The 23,156-nt window shown below is 35.3% G+C and overlaps 2 protein-coding genes across 4 annotated transcripts; both read left to right on the forward strand.

The window, feature by feature from the left end:
- Positions 1–6,618: 6,618 nt before the first annotated feature.
- Positions 6,619–8,773, forward strand: LOC122276232 (putative pentatricopeptide repeat-containing protein At5g52630). Its single transcript, XM_043085799.1, has one exon. It carries the CDS (start codon positions 6,664–6,666, stop codon positions 8,506–8,508), a length of 1,845 nt encoding a protein of 614 aa, XP_042941733.1. The 5' UTR covers positions 6,619–6,663; the 3' UTR covers positions 8,509–8,773.
- Positions 8,774–13,937: 5,164 nt separating this feature from the next.
- LOC122276233 (protein DETOXIFICATION 42-like) lies at positions 13,938–21,304 on the forward strand. 3 transcript variants are annotated; one of them, XM_043085800.1, is made up of 14 exons: positions 13,938–14,089; positions 14,281–14,377; positions 16,094–16,215; positions 16,703–16,918; positions 17,096–17,268; positions 17,503–17,638; positions 18,147–18,243; positions 18,361–18,461; positions 19,306–19,469; positions 20,038–20,109; positions 20,266–20,382; positions 20,479–20,574; positions 20,774–20,895; positions 21,091–21,304. In XM_043085800.1, the coding sequence occupies exons 2-14, from the start codon at positions 14,301–14,303 to the stop codon at positions 21,134–21,136; spliced, it is 1,539 nt and encodes a 512-aa protein (XP_042941734.1). In that variant the 5' UTR covers positions 13,938–14,089; positions 14,281–14,300; the 3' UTR covers positions 21,137–21,304. The 3 variants fall into 3 exon arrangements, with proteins under 3 accessions (XP_042941734.1, XP_042941736.1, XP_042941735.1); XM_043085802.1 differs by lacking the exon at positions 14,281–14,377 and having other exon boundaries at positions 13,952–14,089; XM_043085801.1 differs by lacking the exon at positions 13,938–14,089 and having other exon boundaries at positions 14,135–14,377.
- Positions 21,305–23,156: the final 1,852 nt, after the last annotated feature.

The following is a 23,156-nucleotide window of genomic DNA, read 5'->3' on the forward strand; positions in this document are numbered from 1 at the left end:
ATAACTCTGCACTCTTTAAAATTAGCTCGCTATTGAAATTATGTGGTGAAAAAGTCACTGATGATGACTTCTTAGAGAAGACATATACTACTTTTCATGCCTCGAATGTGCTCCTGCAGCAGCAGTATCGAGAGCGAAAGTTCAAGAAATACTCTGAACTTATATCTTGTCTTCTATTAGCTGAGCAAAATAATGAGCTTTTATTAAGAAATCACCAGTCACGTCCTACTGGTTCTGTATCATTCCCTGAAGTGAATGGTACTAGATTTACATCATTCCCTGAAGTGAATGGTACTAGATTTACATCATTCCCAGAAGCGAATGGTACATCTTTTCAAAGAAAAAGATGGCGTGGACGTGGTAAGAAAAATTATGGAAGTGGAGGTCCTAGAAGTGACCACACTAAAAGGGACAATAATAGATATACACCGTACCACCAGAAGTGGTTCAACTCAGAAAAGGGCAAAGGTCCCCAAAACAAACTTTTAAAGAAAGATGAAGATGGATGCCATAGATGTGGTATGACTAGACATTGGGCTCGTATCTGTCGTACAGATAAACACTTGGTTGACTTATACCAATCTTCTATAAAAGAAAAAACAAAGAAATTTGAAACAAATTTTACTGGACCATCATATGCTTTAGATTCTATAAATGGAGAAGATATTACAAGTCTTGATGTTTCTGATTTTTTTGAGGATTCTAGTGGTAGAGTTGATCATGAAAGTGTTTCTTTTTAATTAATGTATTTCCTTTATCTTATTATAAAATATTTTTATATTCTGCAATATTTTGTAGTAATGAAAGTTTTATTTATTCTTTTATACTTGTTATAAATTATTGATGATATGATTTATTTGAGAATGAAAATGGAGCATCTCTGAAGGATCGCCCTAAATCAATAATTTTATTGAGTATCTCATATGAGTGATACTTGTACCAAAAACTCATTATGATTTATGCACCTGAAGTTGCATAATTGAAATTGTGGAAAGAATATATATTTGAATGAACGTCTCGAATGTGCTCCTGAAGTAGCAATATCGAGTATGCTCCTGAAGTAGTAATATGAAATGCAAACGTTCACAATATATTCTAAATTTGTGTCAGGTCTTTCAGTGACTGAGCAAAATAATGAGTTTTTGATAAGAATCATTATTCACGTCTTACTAGATCTACATCATTCCCTGAAGTGAATGATAATAAATTTATATCATTCTATTCCCTGAAGTGAAAAGAATGATGCGTTTCATTCAAAGAAACTAAGAGATTGGACGTGATAATGAATATCTTTTCGGGCCAGAAGCTCGTATTGGAAAAGATGTAAGCTTTTCTCTTTGAGATGATATTATACAAATTATTGAATCAAATATTATGATGCATCAAAAGGTGATATGATTCAAAATATTTGTATCTTTTCATGGTTATCTTGATCATCCAAAATCAATTATGATAAGTCGAATGATTTTCATATGGACGTCCATAAAAGAACCAGAAGATTCTTTTATTATAAAGTCTTACCATCAGAAGTGGAAAGAAAAATTTGTCAGAAGCAAATAAGATGAAATAATTCGACGTTATCTTGATTATCATATGTGAACCAGAAGTTCAGATGATAATTAAATTTTGGATGCAATAAGATAAAAATGTCTCATATTCTAGCTGCTAAAATCCCAGCGAGAATTGAAGTCCCTGTAGGACAATTAAGAAATTCAGCAGTCTAAAGATATGTTTAAAGGCATGTGAGACGTATTGATACAAAAGATAGAGCATCTCAAAAGAGAAAAGCACAAATAATTTGGTGCTCCTGAAGAGGCCATACCCACAGAACAAGCAATAAAGTCCATCCAAATTTTCTGTATAAAATTCTCCTATATAAACTCTTGAAGAGTATAAATCTCCTGAAGAGTGCCTCCTGAAGAGGTTTTTCATGAAAATGTATTCCCTTGAAGAGGGACAAGTACCTGAAAATAACGAGATCTTGTTACATTTCATGAATAATGGAGAAATTATGGATAGAAATAAAATCGTTGTCGACAACGTATTTCCATATGAGATGGCAATTGACATTACCAGAAGTAATGATGAAAGTGAATCAAGAATCGTCGAAGAATACGACGTAAAATATTGGCCAAATTTGAAAGAAACAATTCCTGCAGAATTGATTCACTAGTAAAATATGATGCATCGGGACTTATAGTCCAAACACCTAAAAGAGGTGATGCTTGTTGAATATCAGTGGGTATTTATAGAAAGGAAATAAAAGTGTGATATATAAATCACGAGTCAGTTTCTCAATTCCTGCAGAATTGATATCACTAAGTAAAATGTGATGAATATGGACTTGAAGTCCAAACACCTAAATATGTGATTTTTGTTAAATATCAGTGGATATTTATATACATGATATAAAAAGCCTGAAGTTTTTAAATGAAAAGGTGATATAGAAATCACAAGTTAGTTTCTTGAAGAAACAATATTGATATGCTTTTAAAGTGGTTGAAATCATATTGAGATTTTTATTAACTTGAAAGTTACCGAGAGTTTGGATTGCATGATTAACTGCACATTTATATGGATCATTGGATCATGATATATACATATATATGAAAATCCCTGAAGGATAGAAAATACCTGAAACTTCTAATCTGAATGCATTAAGAAATATGTATTCTATCAAGTTTCAAAGATCCTTATATGATCTAAAGCAATCCAAATGCAAAGGGGAACAAGTTATTATTGCAGTTTATATATATGATTTAAATGTCATTGAGGCTCCAGAAGAGCTCATGAAAACTGCACATATTTGAAATATAAATCTGAAACCCTTGCGGCTTCAAGGGGAAGATGGATGATATTATTAGTTCTGAAATACCATCTTTTGAATACAATTAATATTTCAAATTCATATTATGGGTTTAATATGAAGTGTGCATTATTAAAGAAGAGATAAAAAATGAGTACATAAAAATCTACCAGAAGATAGAAACACAAATATGAATATTTGTGAAATATTATTTTATTATCTTGAAGTAAGAATTACAGAAATTTGAGGCACTTTGCCTCATTCTTCAAACGCTCTTGTTCTTCAAGAATCTGCATGGCATCCCTATCTAAAGGGGTGGGCAATCGAAAAGAAGATTTAAGCAAGGATTTTAAATTCCTATTCTCTTGCTTTATTGATTCTATTTTCATGTTGGACTCCAGAATAAGTCGCTGAAATATAGCAATATTCTCGTGGAGATTGTCAACTCCATAAGTTCTGGATTGTAGTCGCTGAGAAAATGCGACAATGGATGATGAGTATCGGATACCGAGACTCACAAGCTCATAGATAGCTTCATTATCTGACCTATGAGTCAGATCATTATATTGCATGATAGCACCTGTGGTAGTAGCAGGTACAACTGATGAACTAGGTGCAGAGTACCTCATATATTGGCCACGAGAAGATCGCTGAGCCATTGCAGGATAAGAATGCAGAAAGAGATTGCAGAGTAAAAATACAGTATGATTACAGAAAATTGAAGAAGATGAGATGCGAATGAAGATGAGCTGAATATCTCTTTTATAGAGAAAATTATACAACATCTCTCATGAAGCAAGAGAAAAGAGACGAAATATAGCTTCATAGCTCTGCGGCGCCTGATAGCACGTCTGACAGCTGCGGTGCCTGACAGCACGCCTGACACCTACAGAGGAGTTGAAAATCCGCGGTGCTTGTCTGATCTTAAAAGTCTGGCCACCGTTTTTATTAAAAAATGAGGTTAGCGGTTTAATGTTGATGAATTCTCCACTAACTGTGTTAATTACAAGAACTCCAGAAGAGTACAACTCCAGAAGAGTAGTGATGAGCAGAAAGATCCAGTTGTGATTATTTTATCAACATGGATCAAGTCCACAGTTAGTTGGATGTACAGATGCAAATTATCTTTCAGATACACATAAGAAGATCATTACAATTCATGAGAAGAAAATTGAAATTGATATCAAGAAAGTACAATCAAGTGATAATCTGGCAGATTTATTCACAAAAGCATTATCAACTGCAACATTTAAGAAGATTGTGCAGAACATTGGAATGCGGAAACTTGAAGACCTTTTATCATGCACTTTTCAGGGGGAGTAATGTCTTGAAGAATTATGCTGATTGTACTCTTTTTCCTTCGCTAAGGTTTTATCCCACTGGGTTTTCCTTCGCAAGGTTTTAATGAGGCAAGCTTAAAGCATTTTACGGTACACATGAATATTGTACTCTTTTTCCTTCGCCATTGGTTTTTTCCCACAGGGTTTTTCCTTGGCAAGGTTTTAACGAGACATATTCATTATATGTGGTCATCCAAAGGGGGAGTGTTGTAAAATAACATTGTAAAATTGTATGACCACCTTGAGCTAGCCGTCAAATGCACAGTGCATAGTGCTAGCATAGTACTGCATAGTAACTGGCATAGTAAATAGCCGACATCACACAGTATGTATAGTGCTAGCATAGTACTGCATAGTAACTGGCATAGTAAATGGCCGACATCTCACAGTGCGCATAGTGCCAGCATAGTACTGCATAGTAACTGGCATAGTAAATGGCCGACATCACACAGTGCATAGTGCTAGCATAGTACTGCATAGTAATTGGTATAGTACATATGCACAGTACCAGCATAGTACTGCATAGTAACTGGCATAGTTCCCTTTGTACGCCTATATATATCGTTGAATTCTTTAAGAAATTCATAAGTTTCATAACTTCTCTTGAGTTCTATCTCTCTCTCTCTTCTTTCGATAGTTTTATAACAAAAAAAAAATAAAAAATAAAAGAGAGATTACAAAACTTTTCACTTTATCCCTCAATTTAAAACATAAGGTGAAATTTTACTCGTTTCGTTAGCATCTGGCAATTAGATTAGGCTTGCAACTCTATGTGCCTCGTCTCGACTTGAACAGACCTAGCGCCCATGCTAGTACAAACCGACCCAACTCGACCTAAGTCAGGTCAATCTGTTTTCTTCTTCTTTTTACTTCATACTTCAATTTCCATTAGTTAAACCAATAGTTTTGTAAGAAAATTCGAAGTTCAGAGTCCTAACTTTTAAAGAACTAGCCTTTTCTTGAATTTAGATCTAATAGGAACATTTGTGGGACGATCAACCTCCATTTCCTCCATGATTGCATTCAATTCTTTTTCTCCATCCTCTCCATCATGCTTTGAAAAATCCAAACTATTTTCACTCGTGCCAATAAAATGTTTTTTAATTCAGTTTGAGGGAGAAATAGGAAGACAAGGCAGAAATACATCATTAGCATTTAGCACTCGCCACCTCCTTGAGCCAACCTATTACATATTCAACTCTTCATCCATGCCTTCTTCCCCATAATCCAAACTCAAACCAGGAATGGGGGATTGGATTAGATATGTTTAGTCACCAAGAAATCAGAGAGTATAGATAAGAGTGGCCCACAAGCAGTTTACTAGCCAAACCCCAGCTCCTTGAACCTTCTAGCCTTCACTCCCAACCCTTCAAAAAGTAACTTGAACAAAGCCTCAGCCACCTTTTGTTGCATGCGATTCCCATACGAGCACCTCTTTTATACAAATCTTTGGGATTTCCTCCTCCTTTGCTCGTACTTTCTCCGACGACAACCAAACCAGGAGGGAGTCATGCCATGTGGCTGCCTTGGCTCGGTACAAGTCGTTGCTTGAAGCAGGTTGTACGGGTCAAACCGATTTTTTGGTGTGGGACGGGTCGGGTTTCATGGGAGGATTGGGTCAAGCGGTTTCCTGCACAGCCCGATAGCATAATTTGATAATGGATGGCAAATGATTAAGGTGGAGTTTGAATAATGAGATGAGATGAAATAAGATAGTTTTATATTAAAGTTAAAATTTAAACAAAATATTATTAGAATATATTTTTTTTAATATCAGATTTGAAAAAAATTAAATTATTTATTATATTTTACTTGAAAATTATAATAATGAAATGGAATAAGATGGGTTGAGATAGTTTTAATATCCAAACTGAGCTTCAAAAAATAACGATACACACATATCATATTTTATAACATATTTTGTAGTTTTATACATTAATATTACTTTTATAAGTTATTTGAAATGGAATAATTACAAGCGTAAGTACCATGAACGGCATTGGTCGAAGATTTAAATTTCCTTCATCTTCCTATCTAAATATTTTTTACAATTCGAAAAAGATAGACATAGTCACATAGCACATTAACTCAATATCAAATGAGTAATGTTATTATAATGCATTTACATTAGCTTATATGACATAATTTGAGTTAAAAAATATATTTTAAAATTTGAATCTTACAAATCACATATTATAATTTATGTGATATAAATTACATTCTTTACACACAAACTCGAGAACAAAATAATTTATTAAATATAGTAAGATTCACATGTTGTATCCATTTCTTTTTAATTATAAAAAGAATATTTGAGTTAGAAAATTATATAAAAAAAAAATCAGAGGATGGGAAAAAAAATTACCAATCGACTATTTCACTGTCATTTTGTAACTATCACCTTTTGAATATCCAAGCATCCCAACGATAAATACCTTATGAAGTCATTTGGTCCATGTTTATGATGAAACCTTCCATTCCATACGTAACTTAACTAACAGTGTAACACAACACCGGATGCTTCACCCACTCCCCCAGAGGACACCCCATCCCGCACTCCCAACCACACCACCTCCCGTTCTCCTTAAACCCCCACAGTTACAAAACCCTCTGAACCAACATGGCTTTGAACAAAGCTACAAGCACGTCTGCAACCTCCTCCTCTCCCTAACCCACTCCAGATCCCTTCCAAAGGGTCTCCAAATCCACGCACTCATCATCAAATCGGGCCTCCAAACCATCCCCCTCATTTCCCATCACCTCATAAACTTCTACTCCAAGTCCCAATTGCCCCTCCTTTCCAGCCAAATTTTCGACGAGGCCCCACGTAAGTCGTCCACCACTTGGAGCTCTGTGATCTCATCCTTTGCCCAGAATGAGCTTCCCTCGCTTGCCCTCGAGTTCTTTCGTCGAATGTTCCGTACTGGGGTTCGACCCGACGACCATATACTCCCGAGCGCGACGAAGTCTTGCGCGATTTTGTTCAGGTGTGATATTGGGCAGTCTATACATTGCCTTTCTGTGAAGACTGGGTTTGAACTTGATGTGTTTGTGGGGAGCTCAATAGTTGACATGTACGCAAAATGTGGGGAAATCGGATTTGCTCGGAAAGTGTTTGATGAAATGCCTGGGAAGAATGTGGTTTCTTGGAGTGGGATGATATATGGATATGCTCAGTTGGGTGACGATGAGGAGGCTTTAAGGTTGTTTAAGCAAGCTTTGTTCGAGAATTTGGATGTTAATGATTTTACATTTTCAAGTGTGATACGGGTTTGTGGCTATTCAACGCTACTAGAATTGGGAAAGCAAATACATGGGTTTTGCTTTAAGACGAGCTTTGATTCGTCGAGCTTTGTGGGTAGTTCTTTGATTTCGTTGTATTCTAAGTGTGGAGTTATCGAGGGAGCTTATCAAGTATTTGCTGAGTTACCAGTTAAGAATCTTGGTACGTGGAATGCAATGCTGATAGCTTGTGCTCAGCATACCCATACGGATAGAGCTTTTTCTCTATTTAAAGATATAGAAGCTGCTGGGATGAAGCCAAATTTCATCACTTTTTTGTGTGTTCTATATGCTTGTAGCCATGCAGGGTTAGTTGAAAAGGGGCGATATTACTTTCAGCTAATGAAGGAATATGGAATTGAGCCAGGGGGTCAGCATTATGCTTCCATGGTAGACTTGCTTGGCCGTGCAGGAAAATTGCAGGATGCAGTTTCGATTATGAAAGAAATGCCTATGGAACCAACAGAGTCTGTGTGGGGAGCTTTATTGACTGGGTGTAGAATTCATGGGGATACCGAATTGGCAGCCTTCGCTGCTGATAAAGTCTTTCAGTCGGGCCCTGTGAGCCCAGGCATACACGTGCTACTGTCTAATGCTTATGCTGCAGCTGGAAGATGGGAGGAAGCAGCCAAAGCCAGGAAGATGTTAAGGGACCGCGGGATGAAGAAGGAAACGGGCTTGAGCTGGGTTGAGGAGGGAAATAGAGTTCACACATTTGTATCTGGGGATAGGTATAATACAAAAACTCGAGAGATCTATCAGAAGTTGGAAGAATTAATGGAGGAAATGGAGAGTGCTGGATATGTGGCTGACACAAGTTTCGTGCTTAAAGGAGTGGATGGTGAGGAGAAAAATCAGGCAATTAGGTATCACAGTGAAAGACTAGCCATTGCATTTGGGCTCATTACCTTTCCACCTGAAAGGCCAATCAGGGTGATGAAGAACTTGCGTGTTTGTGGTGATTGTCACACTGCAATCAAGTTTATGTCCAAGTGCACTGGAAGGGTGATCATTGTGAGGGATAACAACCGGTTCCATAGATTTGAGGATGGGAGATGCACTTGTGGAGATTATTGGTGATTGATATTGGAAGTTTTCATTAACATTAACCAAATACATATGCAGGCAAACAATTACTGGAAAAGAAGAATTTTGTTTCTTTTGTTTTTTTCACAATTGAAACTTTACTCCAGTATTTAATTGCTGTCTAATTGTATAATGCATTCAGCGGATTAGGAATATTTTCGGATTGAATTTTGTTCAAATCTGAACTAAGAGGTTCGTCGAGGGAAAAAAAGGTACATCTGCTCGGATGTATGGATCAGGTATATTATTTTTCAACCCATGTCTGGTCTGCTATCATATTACTTTATTGCCGTGTCAACGCACCAGATCTGCGCGCCCCAGGTAGCCCATGCGGTGGAGAACTCGTCAAGTAAGCATCCATGAGAGCATCCATGAAAGTCTTCAAATATTTTGTTTCCCTGACTTTCGGTCAAAGTAGAGGATTCAGTATCAGAGCCTCAAGATTCTGTTACCAATAAAAAATAAACATGCTCCAATAGGTTTGTGGAATTAATAAATTAAAACACTTCTGTATAGCTTAAGCCATGAAGGTCCATGGAGTTAAAAAGAGAAAAATAGTTGAGGAAGGTTCTGCACCATTACGGTCTAATGCTTAAATTCCCCGTAATTAGAATTAATTAGTGTTAAAGCAGCCTTGGTTGAGTGTACGGATGGTTATGACCATCACATAGTTTTTTTTTTTCCTTCGCAAATCTATACTTCATCACCACAAAACTTAAAACTACAGTACTCGTGTTTAAGTTAAAAACTGAGAAATATTTACATATTACAAACAGAACATCATAATGAAGGGGGATCCTTCCCACTATGAAAATTCAGAAGACATTGAGGAATTTTTATAATAGGGATATTTCCAAACATGTTGTTGGAATGTGCCCATTGCGCAATGAAATGTGCGTATCGATTCTAAAATCAATATATCTTTATTACTTCCCATGTTTCAAAATTTTTGAGCAAGAACCTCGTATCTCTTGCTATGCCTTCCATTGTCCACTTTGTAGCTTTGTTTGGATCTTTCAATGTTGTAATGGACATTGATGAATCACTTGCTATAAGAATTTTCCTCAGCTTCTGTGCATGGGCCTCTTGAACTCCAATGAAAGCTGCATTTGCCTCTCCTTGGTTTGGATTTGTACTTGGTGAAAAAGATTTTTGACAAAAGATATAGTTCCATCTTGGCTTCTACAAACAACAGCTGATGTGCTTCCCTCTCCTCTAACAGCTACATCAAAAGTTATGGTATATCTGTTTTCAATAGTTGGAGGTCTCCATTGTAAATTTTCCTCCCTGCTTTTAAAATCCCAAGCCTGAGCATGTTATTTGAAGCATTTTGATGTTTTGGAAATGAATTGGTCAACAAAGAGAGTTTGGCCTTCATGGATAGATTTATTTCTAATAAACCAAAGAATTTCCATAGCAATAATGGGAAACGGTTGGAATTTATGCTCATCATCTGAAGGGATATTAATGGTGGAGAAAGGGTTCAAAATTATTTTTATCTAATTGATGATTCCTTGAGCAGCAAGCTGAGAGATATCCAGAGGTCGTAGTGACTATCTCCATATTATAATGGAGTATGGACAATTCAAGAATAGATGGGAAAGTGTTTCTTTTTCGATTTAAAAAATAAGACAGAGCTTTTGATCATCCATGAGAAGAATACAATTTCTTAAGAGATCTCTTGTAGGAAGTATGTTATTGGCAACTCTCCAAAGAAAATGTTTTAGGCGTTCTTGAATCTTTAAAGATCAAAGTTGTTTCCATAAATTTTCAATTTGATGAATGTTCTGATAAGATGAGAGAGGAATGAAAGCCACATAAGAGGATTTGACTGAAAATTTACTAGATGAGTGATGTTCCCATTTAGGAATATTTGGTGTGTTGTGGTAATGAAAGATTGGTAAATGAATTTTTTGAATTTCATTTACTGTGTCCTGGCTTAAAAGAGTTTGGAGCAAGATTGTATTACATCTTCTAGGTTCTTCCAAAGTAAGCTAAGACACTTTCATGGATGGATCTTTTGAGATGTTTGGAGTTTTTGGTTCATGAATTGAAGGGTTTAGTGTGGTAATCCAAGGGTCACACCATACTCTCGTATTGGAATCATTGTTGATCTGAAAACATAAACTGTTGGTAATAAAATTATTCTATTTCATCAATCCTTTCCAAAATCTAGAGTCATAAAGTTTTGATTGGGCAGAAAGCTAGTTGGATCTCTTCAAGTATTTTGCAGAGAGAATGGTTTTCCAAAGGCTTGTTTCATTGCTAATGAGATGCCAACCAAGTTTGCTAAGTAAAGTTTTGTTGAAATTTGAAGTTTTCCTAATACCAAGACCACCCATTGACTTTGGTTTGCAGATGGAAGACCATACTTTTGCAGTGAAGTTGTGGGTCTTATTAGACTCAAACCCCCACTAGAAATGCATAAGTGCTTGGTCTATTTTCTTTGACAGAGAAGTTGGAATCCAAAGAGAGGACATTGCGTAGGAAGGAATATCATTAGCCACTGTTTTAATTAGAGTGGTGTGACTGGATTGGGATAGAAGTTTTGTTTTCCAACTTGCAAGCTTTATATGAATTTTTTCCAATACCTCTTTAAAATGGATTTTCATGGGATCTCCGGAATTAAAAGGTAGTCCAAGATACTTAGCTCTAGAATAAGAGAGTTTAAAGTTTAGAATGTCCTTGATTGAATTGGGACCTGTGTTTTCACTAAATTGGATGGATGACTTACCCATGTATATTTTTTGGCTAGACCAAGTAAAATAATTATCTAAACTGACTTTGAAAGATTGAGCATTAAGAGTAGAGGCCTTGTTGAAGAGAATAAGATCATCCACAAAAAGAAGGTAGGATATAGAGAAGCCTTGACTGCTTAATCTATTACATTCAATGTTACCCATGTGTTCTTCTCTGTTAATAAGACATGAGAGGATTTCAATACCCATAATGAAGAGAACATGAGATAGTGAGTCTCCTTTCCTCAACCCCCTGGATGGTTTAAAGAACCCCTAATGTTTTCCATTTATAACAACAAAGTAAGAGACAATTGAGATGCACTCTTGGATCCAATGGATCCAAGTCTGAAAACCCAAGGCTTTAAAAATATCCATCAAGAATTTACATTCCATACAATCGAAGGCTTTCTCCATATAAATTTTTATAGCATTAAGCCTTGTCTCCTTTTTTTTTCCTTTAAGGAATGGAAGATTTTCTGACCTATAATGGTGTTATCTTGAATTTTCCTACCAGCAAGAATGCTGTTTGCATGAAAGAGATGAATTTTGGCATAATCTTTTAGTCTGTTTGCAATAATTGTTGTGATGACTTTATAGCAAACATTGGTAAGACTAATAGGCCTGAAATTATGGACACTACTAGGAGCTTCAGCTTTTGGGACCAGCACATTGTGAGTGTGACTCATCTCTTTCAGAATGTGACCATTAACGAAGAAATTTTTTATAGCTTCTATAAATTAGTCTTGAAAATGTCCCAATAATTTTTGAAAAAATAAACCCCGTAAAACCATCAGGACTAGGTGCTTTTGAGGATGAGATTTGTTTAATGGTGGATAAAATTTCCTCATCTGTGGGGATACTGCAGAAGAAATTATTATCCAATTGAGAGATTTTGTCAAGGAAGAGTTCTTCAACATCTTCAAGGATTTGGGTTGCAGAAGTTATGGAAGTTTGATAAACCTGTTTGAAGTGGTTTAGAAATTGAATTTGAATATTTAGTGGATTTGACTCCCATTGATTTGAGGCATTCTTTAGGCAGTAGATATCATTTTTCCTTCTACGCATAATGGTAGACATATGGAAAAACCTAGTGTTTAAATCTGTAGAAATGAGCCATTGATGTCTCGATTTTTGCCTCCATAATATCTCTTCCCTTTTCAGTTGTTCATTTAAGCATGTTTCAATCATTTCCTCATGATGGTTTGAGGAAGATTAGTTGTCCTGAGATTGAATCTTGGTTAATTGATCCGTGAGCAACTTAATGGAAGTTTGGATGTTTCCAAATTGGGAGATGTTCCAAAATTTGAGGGAATTTTTTACTGCTTCTAATTTCTCTGCCAAAACAAAAGAGGGGTTTCCTAAAATTACTTGACTCTAAGCATCTTTTATAACCTCATGGCAGGAAGGTCCCTAGCCCAGAATTTCTCAAATTTGAAAAGCTTGGGTGATCTGTCTCTACTAGAAAAATTGATGATGAGTGAAGAATGATCAGATGAGAGAATGGGAGGACTAGAAACTTTAGCATTGGGGAAAAGAGAGGTCCATTGAAGATTGGCAACCACTCTATCAATGACCATCACATAGTTATTTGGCATTTTCAGTTTTATTAGATTACACGTTTTAAGCTTGTTTTATCTTCCTCTTGAAGACAACGTGAATGTCCAAAGAGTAACCTAAATTTTTAACCGTTGCTGTAATTTAAGAAAGGTAAACAGTCCTTTTTTAATTATGCCCAAGATGAAAGATCACGTCCAAAATAGTTGTTAATTAAACAAAACATCTTTATGGTGTATTGTCGCTATTAATGATATGAAGCCTCTTGCTTATAAAATAAATAAAAAAACATAAATGCTAAACCTACCCATAATTGGATTTTGAAAATCTCTATTTTTTTTACTTAATGATTAAAGAAGTATTTTTTAATAATATTACAAATTTTTTAAAAAAATAATTAAAAATATTAAAAAAAAAAAGGGAACCAAATTTAGATCCCAACTCAGGTTGCTGCAGGGCCACTCGTAAAAAAATCTGATGCGCCAATAGATTCTGTTACTTTTTGTGCTTATGCCGTTGCTTTATTGATATATAGTTTTCTGATTTATATAATTATATTTAATGGGAATTAACACTTTAAAACATTCTTTAATTATACTTTTTAATCTATTATAGTGCGTCTAAAATACTTTTTTCTTAATTTAAGAGAGCTCTCATAATTTATACTACCTAAAAAAATTTTGGGTGGTGCTAAAGCTGGGCAGTACACTAATATAAATTTTTCTTTTTATTTTTTAATATATATTTTTTAACATATTTAAATATTTTTAAAAGATAAAAAAAACATTAATATTTTAAAAGTAATTATTTTTATTATTAAATAAAAGAATTAAACAAAATTAACATAAAAATGAGGGATTAATCTCAGGGCATTATAGCATTTTCCAAATGCTAGAAAGGTGACTTGGTCAATGCGCGCCGTAAAGGAAAAGTCCGTGTCATTTTCAGGCATGATAACTTTTTTTCTGTTCATAAGTTCCTACATCGCACACCGCATATAACATAATTTTTTTTTTTAATTTTTATTTAATTTTATTTTTTTTAAATAATTGAATTTTTTTTCTAATTATCTATATATTATATATTTAATAAAAAATAATAATAATATTAAAATGAATGGTTCGTGGTGTATGAGCGAATAAAATTTTTCTTAGAGGAAAAGTCTTGGCCATTAATCATTTTCAGGCATGTCACCACCCAAGCTGAATTATTTTCGTATGCATGTATAGCTTTGCAGGGTGTTCAGAACTGGGGGAGGTCGATGTAGTGTCTCGTTCTCTGGGGTAAGACTATTCCGGTTCACAGCTTTCTCTTATACCTATACGCATCTACTTCCCAGTAGAGTATCTTTCGTTCATTTACGATGTTTTTTTGTCGAGTGAATTGAATTTTTGTTCTTGGTTCTTGTGCGTCTTCCATTTGTAAATCAATCTCTCTTTTTGAAACACTCGATATTTGATTCCCTCTGCTGAAGGTGGAAAGGCCATTCCGGTCATGACTTTAGACGCGGTTTCATGGCTGTGGAAAAGCATTGGCAAGATGCCCCTCTTTCTACTCTTCAAAGACACAAGGTGCTATACAATGACTGAATATCTTTTAATGTTCGGAGTTTTTCAAGTTTTTTGGCTCTTTGTCATCGTACTGCAATTTGTGTTGTTATTTTTGTGGCAGTTGTTGTTTTCAGCCTAATATGATTGAACTATAGTCTTTTTCCCTTCTGTTTCTCATGATTAAGTTGCGCCCTAAAACCTTTATTTATTTATTTTTTGATAAGTAAATAAATTATATTATCAAAAGAATAGGCAATTGCCCGGTACAAAGTATAGTTTCCATCACTACGTATGGGCGATGGACATCAGAAAATCATGTAGCTCTAGGCCATTAAAATCAACCGCTATGGTCCAAATACAAAGAGTTCTAAAAAAGAAAACTTTCAATTCTTTCATCGATCTCTCTTTGTCTTCAAAGGTCCTTGCATTGCGTTCTTGCCATAAACACCACATGTTGCATATGGGTATCATCTTCCACACCTCTCTTATCTGTTGGTTGCCTCTCATATTTGTCCAGCTAGCCACTACTCCTGCCACCTTCTCAGTCCTGCCACCTTCTCAGGCATAACCCAAGCCAAGTCGATTCTGCCCAGCACCTCATTCCATAACCCTCTTGCTATCTCGTAGTGTATTAAGAGATGGTCTACCAATTCCCCATTTCCTACACATACAACACTAATCTACGATGATCACCCTACGCTTCCTCAAGTTATCAGTAGTAAGAATCTTGCCAAGGGATGATGTCCACACAAAAAACGCAGCTTTGGGAGGCACCTTATGTCTCCATAACTTTCTCCAAGGGAACTGGGCAGGTGTCTTTTGAATAAGAGCCTTATAAAAAGAGCGCACCGAAAAAATGCATTTGGCTGCAGGTATCCACTATAGATTATCCTGTGAAATACTCGCTTCACTTGAATACAGAAGGCTATAAAAAGCTTCAAAACTGCTCATCTCCCAATCTTGTGCCGCCCTACTAAAGTTGATGTTCCATTGGATTTGCTCCCCAGATCTTACCCTTACTTCTGCTACTGAAGCTTCAGTTTCTCTTGCTACTCTAAATAGTGGAGGAAAAGATTCCTTTAGAACAACATGGTCGCACCATGTGTCATACCAGAACTTTATGCGGTCTCCTTCTCCTAGACGAAAATGAGTATGGCGTGAGAACACCTCCCACCCTCTTCTTATATGTTTCCACAAACCCACTCCGTTTGCTCCTTTCACTTCTTCTGTGCACCAACCCCCTCATAATTCCCCATATTTGCTCTCTATTATAGTCTTCCAAAGGGATTCGGGTTCCTTATTATACCGCCACAACCATTTACCTAGCAACGCCCGATTGAAGGTTTTCATATTTCTAATACCCAAACCCCCGTTCGAGATAGGGCTGCATACCTTTTCCCACTTAACCAAATGAAATTTGTGTTCCTCTCCCAATCCACCCCACAAAAAATCCCTTTGAAGTTTTTCTAGTCGGATTGCCACCTTTGCTGGAATAGGGAACAATGACAAGAAATAGGTAGGTAAATTCGATAGAGTACTCTTAATCAGTGTAATCCTTCCGCCTTTTGACAAGTATAATCTCTTCCAACCGGCTAGGCGACTTTCCACTTTCCACTTTCTAAAACCTTTATTTATTATTCATCTTTGATTGAAATAGTGAATTGATTCGAATGTTTTCATTCTTGTGCCCGACTAATTGATTTAAACGTTAAACTTGCAACTTTACAATGTTGCCAGGAATGTTTTCAGAAGCGATGATATAGGCAAGGAAATAATGCAGATCGCACTCCCAACGGCGCTGGCTTTAACAGCCGACCCTATTGCTTCTCTAATAGACACTGCATTCATTGGACGCATAGGTTAGTTCTTAATGTTCCTTTTTATTTAGTTGCTATTTCACAAACCTCCTGCATGGTGTTTGTTACCCTTTTGACACGTTTTCAATTTGTTGAATCTTGTGCAAAAGGTGATGCCATGCATCCTAGAAGTAGACCTCTGTTTATGATGTTCCAAAGTGAACAACAGATACGTATATGAAAAGTAGTAGTAAGGACTCAACCAGATTTTGAAGTATTATCTATTATACTGGTTCATAATATGGTATTGTAGAAAATATTTCCTTAATGTCTAGAGAACTGATATATGTGTAAATGTGCATCTATCTTATCGCATTACTGTATTATGACACTCATTTCTCCTTATGAGCATGGTATTGTTAATTCTTATTCAACCCGTAACATGTTTCTAAACTGAGAACTTTCCTAGATCAACATTGGGCTATTTTAGGTTGCCACATTATATCACTGTTTGGTTCTGGTCTTGATCACCAGGCTACTATTCATATAGGTCCTGTGGAGCTTGCTGCTGTAGGAGTTTCTATTGCTGTTTTCAATCAAGTATCAAAGATAGCAATAATTCCACTTGTCAGTATTACAACATCTTTTGTAGCTGAGGAAGATGCTAATGAAAGATTGAGTATGGAAGCAGATGACAGTGAAGTACTCAAAAAGGGTTATGCTGTCGATCTGGAGATGGAAATGAAAGAGCTGATACCTCAAGTTGGTGTGCCTTTTCTCTTCTTCCCCCTCCTGTATTTGTTAAAGTACATTTTGGGAGTATTTGCCATCTTATGGAAGTTCCAATATCCTTCAAGTCTTTTTCTTATTCTTCCCCTGTAAAGTTTTGTGAATTAGTCTCGTCTATTAACATGTTATCGATCTTGGTTTATTTGAAAAACAGAGTCTTCGTGCAAGTCACCAACCCTTACCAAAAGTTACAGAAAAACAGATGATAGAAGGCATATTCCATCAGCTTCATCAGCATTGGTTGTTGGTAGCCTGCTAGGGCTCATACAAGCTTTATTCCTCATTTTTTCTGCTAAGCCAATATTGAACTATATGGGTGTAGATTCTGTAAGTTTTCTTTTAGAAGTGCTAGGTACCACTTCACTTTCGTTGGAGTTCCATTGTATATAATTTGCTTGCTAAAAATGGTTGGAGAAAATTTGCAAGTCATACCTTCAATGTTGTAGTATTGCATTGGAGAAGCACATAAGGCTCCCAATCAATCTAGCTTCATTTGTTATTCCAATATTCAAGTTATTGTAATCTGCATACAATGACTACATCACAATTGTGTTCCTGTAGAATTCTCCCATGTTAAAGCCAGCCCAACAATACTTGACACTGAGGTCTCTTGGTGCTCCAGCGGTTCTTCTCTCTCTGGCCATGCAAGGGGTTTTTAGAGGATTTAAAGACACAAAAACGCCGTTATATGTTACCAGTAAGTTTTCTTCATCTTGGGTTCGTTTGCATTTCCATCATCATTGATGCAGTATTAACAAATTAACAGAACTTACTCTGCATTCAAATGTCACGTGGAGATAATCTAATGAAGACACTTTGTTGTGGTTTAGGATTTGAAAAAGTATCCCTTTAATTTAAAAAAGTGTCAATTCTTTGTTCCACATAGAAGATTGTTTTGAGAATTTGTGCCTATGGATTATGAAAATTTTAATTTGCAGAAGAATATTTAAATAGTTGCAAAGTTAGGTGGTAAGCGCTTGGTTTATAAAAAATGGAGACTTTAATGTGCAACCTGTCGCATGTATGTAATGTAATTGCCACGAAAAATAAATATATATATAATATAAGTATTTATGTCTAGGATAAATAAACTTCTATGTATTAATTATTGTTTAATTCATTTCAAAGAAAAAAAAAAATCTTCCATGTTTGGCATTTTTGGTTGCAGAAAAATCTTATCGAATAGTTCGTTAAATTTGATATAGTGGTGGGAGATGCAGCAAATATCATTCTAGACCCGATATTTATGTTCACACTCCGCATGGGGGTTAGTGGAGCAGCCCTTGCCCATGTTATTTCACAGTAAGTGTCATGTTTGTGCTAATTAATTTCATCAACCTGTTTCTGACTCTGGCCTAGGATGTGTTAATATTTTAGGTCTCTCACAGCTATTTGTCATTTGGTATCTGATCTTTATAGGTACCTAATCTCCCTGATTCTCTTGTGGAGGTTAATGAAAGAAGTTGATCTCTTAGCTCCAAGTATAAACGAACTTCAATTTGGCCGTTTTCTTAGTAATGGTGAGCGTCTTTAAATTTTCTGCCATGACTTGGAAAAGAATCCATGCCTTTCTTATTTTAGTAATCCCCAAATTCTTTTTTTTCTACAAATTCGAATGTCAGTGCTGCATGTACTTTTTATTTCATGAATTTTAGGACTTGAGGAAATAAGTTTTATGTTATATGGAGAGTTAACGAAATCCTTATAGCCAGAAACTTGATTACATGAACTTGTCAATAGATGATGAAAAGAACTACCATCATTCAAGTGCTGCATGTACTTTTTATTTCATGAATTTTAGGACTTGAGGAAATAAGTTTGATGTTATATGGAGAGTTAACGAAATTGTTATAGCCAGAAACTTGATTACATGAACTTGTCAATAGATGATGAAAAGAACCAGCTATCATTATCATTCAAATGCTGTATGTACTTTTTATTTCATGAATTTTAGGACTTGAGGAAATAAGTTTTATGTTATATGGAGAGTTAACGAAATTGTTATAGCCAGAAACTTGATTACATGAACTTCTCAATAGATGATGAAAAGAACCAGCTACCATTCTGCTTGCATTAACTCTAGAATTGTACAATGTATGTATATGAATGCATGTTGTTGTATTCAATGTTGCTTTCTGGGGGCGAACAAGTATTATAATAATTCATGCTTGGATCTGGCACTGTGTTTCATAATATTTATACAAGGATACAAAATTGTATTAGACAGTTTACAAAACCTACAACTTCCCTCACCATCTTATCCTTAAAGCACACGTCTGTGCAGGTTATAATCAAATACAAGAAATTCTTGGTAGTACACTATCCCTGTTGATCAGAGTGCACTCTTTGTTTTCTTGAATTCAGGATTTATGTTGTTGGTGAGGGTCATAGCTGTGACATTCTGTGTGACCCTGGCAGCATCATTGGCTGCAAGGCAGGGATCAACAGCAATGGCTGCCTTTCAGGTTTGCCTACAGATATGGCTGGCAACCTCTTTGCTTGCAGATGGGTTGGCTGTTGCCGGACAAGTAAGACTCATAATACTTTTGGATCAAATGCAAGGATGCAACTACCATCATTACCTTCACACATATGTATACAAAGACCTATGCTCGACTTTCCAAGGGACAGAAACTTGTATGAGATAAATGAACAGACAAAATACATTGAACTTCATACAATACATAAGCTTGTACCCAAAATAATACATAAAAAATTGGGATATTACATTTTTTCAAGGGAGGTGCCCCACCTCTTTTTCTTCCTCTACTTTCACTCAATATCATCATTTATAAATAGCCAGAAAAAGGTTTCTGTGGCTCAGACTGTTTTTAGTTATTAGAAAATGCTTAATCTGACTTCTTAAGAATCATGTACGTCCCACTTCATTTCCATTTTTTTTTTTTTTCCTTTTTGAGCTTGGTTATAATATCATACAAATTGAACTGTCTCTAAAGCATGAATCTAGATGTGGCTAGCTTGGCTGTGTGTGAATTCGTTTTTTATCATCGATACCTTGACTCATACCAAACTATCCAGAAGCATGCCCTTTTCTGAATTGTCTCCATGACAGGCTGTAGTGACACCTTTTCTCAGGCAATTCTTGCAGGTGCATTCGCAAAGAAGGATTACAACAAGGCCGCAACCACTGCTTCTCGTGTTTTGCAGGTATGCTGATTTTTGAGATTATTATTTTTTTTATAGGTAATCAAAGATATTATATTCATAGAAATAGGCAATGCCCAGGTAAGGAAGTATACTTTTGAGATTATTATTAATATATGGCTTCTCGCATTCTGCATTGCTTATGGTTCTATAATGCAGTTGGGCTTGGTTTTGGGGCTATCACTCGCGATCATCCTTGTAGGTGTATTACAATTTGCCTCCAGAATATTTACACAGGACGTCAATGTTCTGCAACTTATAGGTCTAAGCATTCCGGTATTCCCTCTCTCCCTCAAACCACATTAATGTTCTTTTCCAGTTCACATGATTCCCATAATTTTTAGTTGTGACCATTTTCTTTTATTTTGCTAGTTTGTTGCAGTGACTCAACCTATCAATGCTTTAGCATTTGTTTTTGATGGAATCAACTATGGTGCTTCCGATTTTGCATATTCTGCTTACTCGATGGCAAGTCCTCAAATCCCTCGTTTGCTGCATGTGATTTTTTCTTTCCATTTTTCTTTTTCCCGCTAAGTTTAGTCTGATTTCTTACTGAATCTTTAAGCCACCATTGAGGCTGGAAGATTCTACCCTCAGTACTTCCCTTTAGAAATAAATTTATCCATGGCACTCTTTCATATAATCTCTGTTTGCCCTTTGTCCCCAGGTTTTGGTGGCAGTAGTGAGCATAACTTGCTTATTTATACAATCATCTAGTCATGGCTTTATTGGAATCTGGATTGCTCTGTCTATCTATATGAGTTTGCGCGCATTGGCTGGCTTTTGGAGGTAACAACTTCTGCAAGAAGACTATCATATCAATCATTGAATCTCTTACATCTTTTGTTAAGTTGGAAAGAATGCATGCTTTCATCTTTCTTCCTTTCTTTTATTGTTTGCTATAATATGGTTTCTAACAGGAATTATATGGAAGTATTGAGGAGAATTCAGTTGAACTTAACGTTCACACTTATAACTTTGCAGGATAGGGACTGCAACAGGACCGTGGAGATTTCTCAGGGAATTATAGCTGCCTAAAGGATGTTCTGTACATAGATTTATTTATTTTTGTTTATTCTATTCCCATGAATTTTGCTATAACTGTCAACATCCTGGAACCCTGCATGCTGTAATAGGGATGATTCATGTTTCCAACTAAAATATAATGGTATTTGCCTCCCATTTCTTTAACTGAAAATTTGGGGCGTCCTCGTAAATAAAATTAAAAAAATTGGGTGCGCAAGCTACCATATGGCATCCAAAAATTTTTTAAAAGTTCTATATACAGTCACTTTTACTATACTTTGAGCAAAAGCTTGATGGTAGCTGCTCCCACCCAGAAAAGTAACCCAGATGGCAACATCCGTCAAAATGCCTAGAGAGAGAGAGAGAGCTTGCTAAATGAAAAACAATGAACTAAAATGGTATGAGTTTGAGTTCCACAATCCAACATATCTGTCAAACCAAAACGTCCACCACAGACTACTCTTTACCTTTCATTACGCAAAATGTGTTCAAATGGTTTCAAGAAGAATCATACATTTTGAAATATGCCCTATTTTAAGTCTCTTGTTGAAGTTGTTGAGATATAAAGTCACTTGAATATCCGTCATTAAAGACAGTAGAAAATAAGAATAATGAATAATATTGATATTTTAAAATTATCCCATTAGTCTAATCCTCTTTTACTCAACATGGTATATATTCAATTTCAACATGTAAATTGGCACACGCATTTGCACTCTCATTTCTATGAACCATATCGTACGGACAAACAAAACTTTACACGAAGTAATTAACGCTAAATAATGCATTGGCACAACCCCTTTTACGATTAAAAAAATATATAGTGAAAGAGAAATATGCATCCAACTTTTCATTTTTCCTTTATAATGGTCTAAATCAATCATCTTCAGCTCAGCTATGAAATGATGCAGAAGATGACACCAATCCACAGGTCAGCATGCATGCAGAATCCCCCTGCTTTCACTAACGAAACCCTCGAAAATAACTTGAGAGGAAAAGTAACAAAAAAGAGTTACCATGGAATGGTTCTTGGCAACTTGCTTTTAGGCAAAATTGTAAAAAAAGAAAATAAAAAAGCAGGGGCATTCTACATGCATGCCGACTTGTGGATTGATGTCATAGATGATTAATGTTATATATAATCGTGAAATATATAAATATTATATAATTACTTAAGAAAAGAACGGCATCTATTATTAAAAATTAATTTTTTTATATAAATTCTGTATTTATTTATTTTTAAATAATTATGTAATACTTATAATTATGACTGCAAATATTATTTCTCAAAACACGAAATGAGATTAGAACTTAAAGCGAGCAAGTTCACTCTTTTCACTTTTTTTATTTTTTTTCCTTCTTTCCACCTGTTTTATATTTATACTTTTATCATATTTAATTATATCAGTTGAAGTGTCACAATCTAAATGAATTTTCATTTAAAATTTATTAAATTAATTAAAAATAACTTTAACTGATGTAACTGAAACTGATAAGATGCAGAAATAAGAAAAAGTTATAATGCTATACAGGATCGTCATTATTTCATTCATTGCTTTTGAAGTGTTAAAAAAAAGGGAAATATGAACAAATTCAAAGTTTATGGAACTTTACTTTTTCTATTTATTAACAGACAGCAACAAGAGAAAAAAGACACAAATGTCATCATTTTCGTATGATCTTTCAACAGAATATACAGTGAAAAAGCACCCATCAAAATCGTTGCAACAAGGAACCCACCATCCACTGTCCTCTTTTCCACTTTTCTCATTTCTTCCTATTTTGATTCTTTTTATCTTTTCTTTCTTTTCTGTTCTAATCTTAGAAATTATAATAAAAAAAGCTATACAAATTCAAAAAATAAAAATAAAAAATTCTTTTAGCCCATTAAAGATGTGAAATGGAATGTAGCCCACGGCATCTAATGAAAGCGACTAATTATATCACTGTCAAAAAAATCTTTATAAACAGAAATGTGTAGTCAAGACAAATAGAATTTTTAAAAAATTAAAAACAAATTTACA

Source organism: Carya illinoinensis, chromosome 9, assembly GCF_018687715.1.
Source record: "Carya illinoinensis cultivar Pawnee chromosome 9, C.illinoinensisPawnee_v1, whole genome shotgun sequence".
Taxonomy (NCBI): Eukaryota; Viridiplantae; Streptophyta; class Magnoliopsida; order Fagales; family Juglandaceae; genus Carya; species Carya illinoinensis.

Bases quoted from the DNA above. Each gene is read 5' to 3' on its own strand.
- LOC122276233 (XM_043085800.1), top strand. From the start codon at position 14,301: ATGACTTTAGACGCGGTTTCATGGCTGTGGAAAAGCATTGGCAAGATG. The intron at 16,216-16,702 runs GTTAGTTCTTAA...CTATTCATATAG, and splicing joins TGCATTCATTGGACGCATAG to GTCCTGTGGAGCTTGCTGCT. The intron at 20,383-20,478 runs GTATTCCCTCTC...TTATTTTGCTAG, and splicing joins TTATAGGTCTAAGCATTCCG to TTTGTTGCAGTGACTCAACC.
- LOC122276232 (XM_043085799.1), top strand. From the start codon at position 6,664: ATGCTTCACCCACTCCCCCAGAGGACACCCCATCCCGCACTCCCAACC.